At 38.8% G+C, this 8,189-nt stretch overlaps 1 protein-coding gene across 2 annotated transcripts; it reads left to right on the top strand.

Annotated features, from left to right (window-relative positions):
* Positions 1–5,611: 5,611 nt before the first annotated feature.
* Positions 5,612–7,599, top strand: LOC122059379 (transcription factor bHLH162-like). 2 transcript variants are annotated; one of them, XM_042622114.1, is made up of 3 exons: positions 5,612–5,924; positions 6,363–6,722; positions 7,039–7,599. In XM_042622114.1, exons 1-3 carry the CDS (start codon positions 5,802–5,804, stop codon positions 7,123–7,125), a joined length of 570 nt encoding a protein of 189 aa, XP_042478048.1. In that variant the 5' UTR covers positions 5,612–5,801; the 3' UTR covers positions 7,126–7,599. The 2 variants fall into 2 exon arrangements, with proteins under 2 accessions (XP_042478048.1, XP_042478049.1); XM_042622115.1 differs by having other exon boundaries at positions 5,622–5,924; positions 6,378–6,722.
* The last annotated feature ends 590 nt before the right edge of the window (positions 7,600–8,189 follow it).

The raw sequence follows: 8,189 nt of genomic DNA, 5'->3' as shown, positions 1-8,189 counted from the left end.
CTGAATGTGTTTGCAACTTGGTCTTTACATGTTCGAATCTTTATCAGTTCATAGTTTGTCTTAAAATGATAATGTGATTGCAGACACCTTATTGTGTCACCTTGACAATAATGACACAAGACGAATTACACATTGGACATTATAGACTTGGAGAAATTTTAAGTTTAGGTTGAAAAAGACCATTTTGCCCCTTTAAGCTTTTAAGAGAAAATGTTTTCAAACAGTGGAGTTTGACATCGTGGATTAGTGTTGCTTGTTCCCTCGTGCCAAACACTACACTTTGATGCAAGAACAATGTGAATCGGCCCCTCAATTCCCTCTTTTATGCCATGATCAGGATCCCTGCTTTAAATGTTTTTATGACAGGGTCTCCAATCAAGACTGCATTCGTATCTCACATCATTGGATAGTGCTCGACACAAGCTTTCCAACGTAATATTACACGTCAAATTCCGACTAACGGATTGAAAGATATGACTTTCAAAAGTTGATTAAAAAAATCAAGTTTAGATTCCATTTCAAGAAATCTGGGAGTACTATATGGCTCCCAACTTCCCTTATCCAAAAGCACACCTTTTTTGATAAACCTCTCTAGTTTTTCAGTCATGCATTGGAAACAAGAGAAGATTTTCTCAATTCCTAAGGCTGTAAGTACAACCCATTCCTTGTTCAAAAGAGGGAGAAAGGATGGCTCCGTCAGGGTTTTTGCTGACCTCCTCCCTTTAAATTGAATTATCTCCCATTCTAAACGTTTTAACGTAGTAATTGTTCCTTGAGGAGATCGAGATCCCTCAAAACAATCATTTTAGATATTTGGGGTCAATCATAAACATGGATGGTGTGATAGAAGGATGGTCAAAGTGGAGAAGTGCTTCTAGGGTGTTGTGTGATCGACGTATATGCCTAAAGCTTAAAGGAAAATTCTATAGGACGTGAAACGATTTATAAGGTGAAATGTTGGCTATAAAGAAGCGTAACATAGATAAGTTGAGTGTAGCAGAAATGAGGATATTGAGATGGATGTGCAGAAAAACTAGAAGGGATAGGGTGAGGAATGAACATATTAGAGCTAATTTAGAAGTTGCTCCGATTCAGGACAAGCTCAAAGAATGTCGCTTAAGGTGGTTTGAACATTATTCAGCGTAGACCTTTGAATGCTCCTGTAGGAGGAGTGACCAAATCCAAATGGAGGGAGCTAGAAGAGCTAGGGACAAGCCTAAAATGACCATTGAAGAGTTGGTTAGAAGGACATGCAGAAGCTCGATCTAGATCCTAGTATGACATCGAATAGTGTTTGGAGGGCAAAGATCCATGTTGTTGATCGCTTTTAGGAGGGATGTCCCAAAGATGCTGCTTTGTTTCCTTTCCCTTTCTTTCCTCCTTTATTTCCTTCATTTTTACTTTGCAAATTTGTCAATCGTAGATCCATATAGCCAACCCCATTTAGTTGGGATAAGGCTTTGATATATGTGTGTGTAGTGTGATATGAATGATGGCAGGGATGCATGCAATGGTTATAACTTAATCTGATAGAGTCAGATTGCCTGCATACCTTTGATAGGGATTCGATCAATCATACTTCCTAGTACATGATTGGAAAGAGTCTCATGGTTATAACTGCGCGGCGGTCTAGCTACTGACTTTGAAATGGTTGGGCCTGATGACACTGGTTGGATGTCTATTAGATCCATTATTGGAAATTTAGCTGCCTAACAACATACTTCATGGATAATTTGGAAAAAGACCAACATCTTAATGAAGTACTATGCAAGTATCTACAATGCCACTTAATCATCAAATTGACATATATGGTAACTAACTCGGCATATCTCGGGATGTCGAAAAAAATAACTTGGGTTAGGGCTGAAAGCCTGAAACTCTAACTGGGGTGCGCAAATGTGAAAAATAACTACATGTTATTGACTATACAAAAATAAATAATTACATATGAAAAGGGAGGAAAGAGAAAATTACAGTTTTGGGGCCAAAAATAGGCTTACTAGGGAAATTCTAGGTAATTCCAGCACCTTCGCAACAATCCAGTATTAGTTCGGCACTTCCTGGACCAATATGTGAGGAGAGTGAAAATTCACTTTTGGGTCCAAAATTGGCTTATCTAGGGAATTCCGGATGATTTCAGTACTTCCGTGATAATCTAGATGCAATACAAACTTTCGAGATACCTCAGGAATTTCAGGGATTTTTAAAATTTTCGCTCTCATTGGCTTTTTGCGGAATTCACCCAGATTTCAAGCCTTCTCCAGGGATTCTGAATACCTAGGGACTCAAGGGGACTGCCAAGGAAAAGAATCAAAGCCCTGAAGAAGGGTGAGAGAGAAGTGTGAAAAATGGAACGGGTTTGAAAGAGGAGGATCTAGATCCTCCAAATGGAGTCATCTGACTCTGTATACGAGAGATTCATCAGATGATGGAGACCTGAATTCGGTGACGAATTCCTTTTAACTTGGGAGGAATGATGCAACCTTGGACTTGCATGAAGAAGCAATAGAGGCTAAAGGTGCACACCCAAAAGCCCTTGGGAGATTGGCTAGGACCAGGAACCACACCAACAGTGTTGGACTCGGTCCACCTAAACAGTCCACGACCAAGGCTGACAAGGACAGTTCTGCCATCCCTCTTTCACACCTCCAGGGTATAAGGGCCAGCTCGCTTACTAGGAGTTCTCCTTGTGCACTCAACTGAAAACTTTCCTATGAAGACTTTCTTAATTTGATTATTGGCAAGTCTATCAAGGGAATTCTTGTATTTTTGGGAAGTTCATTCTATTGGCAATTGGAAGGATGATATTGGATTCTTACTTTCCTAAATCTGAGGATGAAAAGTTTTATGGTTAAGCAAAACCATCTAGGAAGGAGATGCATTGCAGCTGCTCTTGCCTAAACCGAGTTGGGTTCTTTGCATAGTTTCAGTTATTTTTTGCCTTTATATGTAGGTGCCTCTTGGCCATTCTTACATTCAATTAAATATAGTTTGTTTTTGGGACCTTGAAGAGTTTCTACCTAGTATAAAGACTTACAACATAATCTTGAAAAATTACGATCCTTATGTTTTACCTTCTCGATTGTGATCGTCCTACAGGACCTACACTTTCATACTGGTGTAGACGACCTTGAACTCATGTTTTCAAGGACTGCATAACTTATAGTGACTTACCTTATATTTTCAGTGAGATTCGGAAAGCCAATCTTTATCCACAGAACCCATTAACAAGTATTGAACTAAAAAGCTCACATAGGATCCGAACTTAATCAAGGCCGACTCTCACAAGAAAAATCCGAGATGCTAAGTAGTGCTTAAAGCAGAAATCCACTTATTGTGAACCCAAAATCCAAAGAACTGACTCCTGATTTATCATTGTCTCGTCCCTTTGCTCAGGAAAGCAACCTCCTAGACCCAAGCACGAACAATGGCTAAAGACATGCAAAGTAGTAATGTAGTAAGATCTGCTTTTATCGTTTATACTTTCGAGACTGGTCATTTTCAACTTTAATCCTTTTTATCCCTTTCGAGTAGCATGAGGTTCATATAATAGACCCTCTAGTTGTGAACTGTATAACCTGCATGGGGTGGGACCAATATATACGTGTAGGAAAAGGGTAGACCACGTCTAGCAAAAATAATTAAATAAATAAATAAGGGTAAATCACGAAATCACGAAATCACGAATGGTCCATTCCACCCACGATATCACCTACGGGGTGTCAATCGGACGAGCCTAATAAGTCTTTTTCATTTTAGGACCTTGCATTGTGGTAGACCCATTTGAATAAATGGTCCTTATAAATTACACTTGGTCCCATTTATAACTAGTTGATCAGGTATCAATCTTTAATCAGGCTAATGCAACATTTATCTTTAACAACAACACATGACATAGTTGAGCCTTATCTCAACTAAATGGGATCAAATACATGGATCCAAATTAAAAAAAAAAAAAAAAAAACTTTGGGACATCCCACTTACTAACAATCGTCAACACAGATATTTGCCCTCCAAGCAGTTCTGTTAGATGCCATAATAAGGTGAAGACATATATTTTGCATATCTCTCCTTACCAACTTAACAATGGTCATTTTTGGTAGCCCTTTTGGCTCTATCCATCCGAATATGGTCACCATTGGACATGCCCAAACCATCTTAGTTGACATTCCCTGAGTTTATCCTGAATCGTTGCAACCCCCAAATCAGCTCTAACCCAGTCATTCCTCACTCTATCTCTCAAAGTTTTGCTGCACATCCATCTCAAATCCTCATCTCTGCCGCACTCAACTTATTTCTATCACGTTTCTTGACTGCTCAACATTCCACACCATACATCATAGCACTCTAGATGCCTCTATCCACTTCATTCATCCTACTTTAATTCTATGGGGAAACATCATCTTTAATCCCACCTTCCTCAGTTAATGTTGAGCCTAGATATCTGAAATATTAGTCACTTTGCGGGATCTCCCTCCCCTTAATTTTCACCCCTTCATTATCAGCTTTCAATCAACTAAAGTTATACATCATATACTCCGTCTTTGTTCTATTTGTCTTAATACCTCTAGATTCCAATGTAGATCTCCATAACTCCAATTTATCTTTAAATGATCTTTAATTTATTAGGCTAAGTAAATGAGGTTTAAACAAGATTTAGAACCCCATATTTCTCTCTACTATTTTCCATCTCCTGTTGTGTCTTGCTAGTCCCTCTCCAACCACCCCCCGACTGGTCTGATCTGAATTGTTTAAATGAGCTCTCACAAGGTTCTATACAGATATTGGGCTAAGTCGAGCCTATTAACCTGTTGGTCACGATCAGGCATTTGTCCTGTAGAGCTTCCTCATTAAGAATGATTGAATAGTATTTAGTCCATGCTAAAGCCCAGCACATTTAACGAATGGGCCAAGCAGATTTTGAGTTTTTTTAGACAGGCTTGGTTGGGCTGCGGTGTCGGCCTAGAATTGACACCCCCTACTGTCACCAACCACCAAATGGTTGGCATTGGGTTGCCACTGGTTCTAGTACTTGTTATTAGTATATCGTCAACCACTTTGATTGTAACCCGTACTGGGGTGAAACCAAACATCCACAATTGCATGGATCTCCCAACACCCACGACCTATCAAGCAAAAGGATTTTTTACCTTTTTTTGGCAAGGTAAAAAGGGTAAAGCACTGATGAATACCCCATGAAAGTATGATTAATTGATATGTTGAGATAGATAATCATGATTCTAATGGACCATTATCTTCTACCGAAAACAAGATCCTAATGGACCCTCAGAATGGTGGTCTGGGGATGCACCTGAATCCCTGTCTGATGCTTCATTTCAGCAAGCCAGTCTATTAGTGACCTTATGTGATAATTAACTTGACCCCACAATGGAATTATTGTCGTTCACAGTGTAAATCCATATTATCTACAACACTGCTGACATGGCACGCTAGGATTTGCTAAGGCAGATTGCATCGTTAGCTTGTATAGTCAAAGAACATGTTCATGTAGCAAAAGACCCTTTTTTTTTCGGTAATAAGTCATGCAAGTCCTCCTGTATACAACTTCACTCCAAATATATTTGTATTTGAACAGTGATTTGTTAGATTTCCCAAGTGAAAAAAAAAAAAAAATGGTCAAAATCATTATAGGTGGGTGGTCCATGGGTTAAACCCCATAGACGACCCATCTATGAAACAAGCCTTCTCAAGGACTAACAGTTTTTGCTTTGAAGGGTAGTGACAATTGCTTATTTTCTGTTGGTTTTAGAGTTACATAAGGCAAAGAGAAGCGAAGAGAGATGGAGAATTATCAACCTGCTTCCCCAAGAACTGATCGCAAGACTGTAGAGAGGAATAGGAGAAATCACATGAAGACTCTCTACTCCGACCTCAATTCTGTAATCCCCAATCAAAACTCTAAGGTGCTCTCTCTCTCTCTCTCTCTCTCGATCGATCGATCGCTCGATCGGGTGTGTTAAGGTTTAATAAGGTTTAGAACATTGGTTGAAAGAGCAGTTATTCTTCGATGCTTGTCTTCGGCTCAGGTCTCTACTGATGAGCATGCTGAAGGTGGGACCTTAATTCTAAGAGTGATGGCTATGCCATAGGTGGAGTATTAAATTTGAGTCTTATATTTGTATATTGTCTGGGTATGCTTCCAGGTTATTTCGTATATCGTTTCCATATTCTTTAATATACAATTTTCTGATCTTTCAGAAAAGAAAAAATGGAAAGAAATTATTGGTTTTAGATGTAGCAAGCAGCATGACCAAAACTTCACCCGTGTATTTTTTTTCCAAATTGGAAACCATGCTGAGGGTGGTGATCTCTCTCTCTCTCTCTCTCTCTCTCTATGATAGTTGATGGACTTGCAGGAAGCAATGCCGATGCCTGATCAACTGGAAGAAGCTACTAATTATATAAAAAGGCTAAAGAATAAATTGGAAAGACTGAAGGAGAGGAAAGAACAATTAATGGGGATAGAAAGATTAAGCAAAAGCATGAGCAGCAGTGGAATGACTACAGTGGAATTGAGAAAACCGCCTCATATTGAGATTCATGATATGGGTTCTGCTTTAGAGGTGATTCTGATAAGTGAGTTCTTGAGTCACTTCATGTTCTATGAGATTATCCGTGTGCTTCAAGAGGAAGGTGCTGATGTTGTCAATGCCAACTTTTATCTACTCGGCCAAACATATTTCCACACCATACATTCAGAGGTAAGTGAAGGTGCAGTTTGGATTCCCGCGAAAGACTAATGGGTGCCAGCAATTACTATCTTTGTATTTTGTGATTTCTTGTTTGTTTCAAGGAAGATAAATAGTTTAGCTGACTCCCGTGCAAGGAGGGCCTTATCCTTAACATGTACGACAGTCTTAACCCATTTCCGATTCTTGGATTCAGGAACACTGTTGTCCTCCATCCATGACTTCTTCCCGTTCTAATGGAAGAATTTCCTTTTACCTATATATGTTATATAATTGAAACAGAAAAGAATGAGTTTTCTTGATTTGTTCTTGCCTCACTTTTGTACAGGTGGGAGAGTCTACTTTTGGTTCTGGAGCTGCAAGGATTTCCAGCAGACTAAAAGCGTATGTCCATGAATTCTTTAATTCTCTCTGAATATTTGGACCGGATAGTTCAGTAGTACGGCTCATCCTCCCTCAGTCCTCTTTTCAGTTGAAAATACAATATTATTTCCAGAGTATGGAGAGAAAAGGAAGAACAATATTCATTTAGGCAACTCCATCTTGTTGGATATGATTTGTTAAATTGTGTTGAGTTCCAAGATTATGGCCTGGAAAGGGGAACACGATATTCCAATAGCTGAAACCAAAGTAGTCAAATAAGGCTTCGTAGATATGCAGCCGAAAAGATTAGGCTATTCAACAAGTTTCCAATTATGAGTAGAGACTTATGCATTTATTCTTATTCTCTTCTCTCTACTTTAATCAGGCGAGTTAATTTACAGCTGTTTAAAGCTTTATAAGTACAGCAAAGGGATTCCATGTGTGAATCATGCACTGTACGAGAATGGTTCTAAGAAGACCCTAATAACCCAACCCCGCTCCACACACCTCCCCCACCCCTCCCCCTCTCAAAAAAAAAAAAAAAAAAAATTTCATAGTTAATCAATTGTATTGAATGCTTGTGCAAACTATAATTATTTCAGATTTTGGGTTGGGTTAACAGCTGCATTAACTGATGGGTTCCATGGCAAAGTACTGCAGTAAGTCCTCTTCCATCAGGTTAAACACCTTTGGGATGACTATTGTAGCATCTCATTAGTTTATGGTTTGCAAAGCTAACCAAGGAGATGAATTTTTTATAGCTTCCTTTAATTTTCACCCTTTCTTTCCACCATATTAACTATGAGGGATCAACATCATGATATTTCCTTAAATTAAGCCTCTAATCCCGAAGATTTAAAACTTCGTATTGACACTTTCTTTTCTTTTATTTTTCTTAAGAATATAGCACATAGTTAGAACTGGCAATGTTTATCATTTGGTTTCCTTTTTTCTTCCATCTAATACAATGCATTTATCTCAGAAAAAAAAAATGAAAAAGCGTTTGCCAATAGCCATACTGCAAGAAATCATGGCTTTAGCAGCATATTTTCACTGCCACTAAAGGTCCAAAAGCCGCTGCTAAAGCCTTCTTGGCATTTTCTTATCACTGAAAAT

This window comes from Macadamia integrifolia, chromosome 13 (assembly GCF_013358625.1).
Source record: "Macadamia integrifolia cultivar HAES 741 chromosome 13, SCU_Mint_v3, whole genome shotgun sequence".
NCBI classification, from domain to species: Eukaryota; Viridiplantae; Streptophyta; class Magnoliopsida; order Proteales; family Proteaceae; genus Macadamia; species Macadamia integrifolia.
Note: the sequence above shows the minus strand (reverse complement) of the source record. Positions and strands in the feature narration are given on the sequence as shown.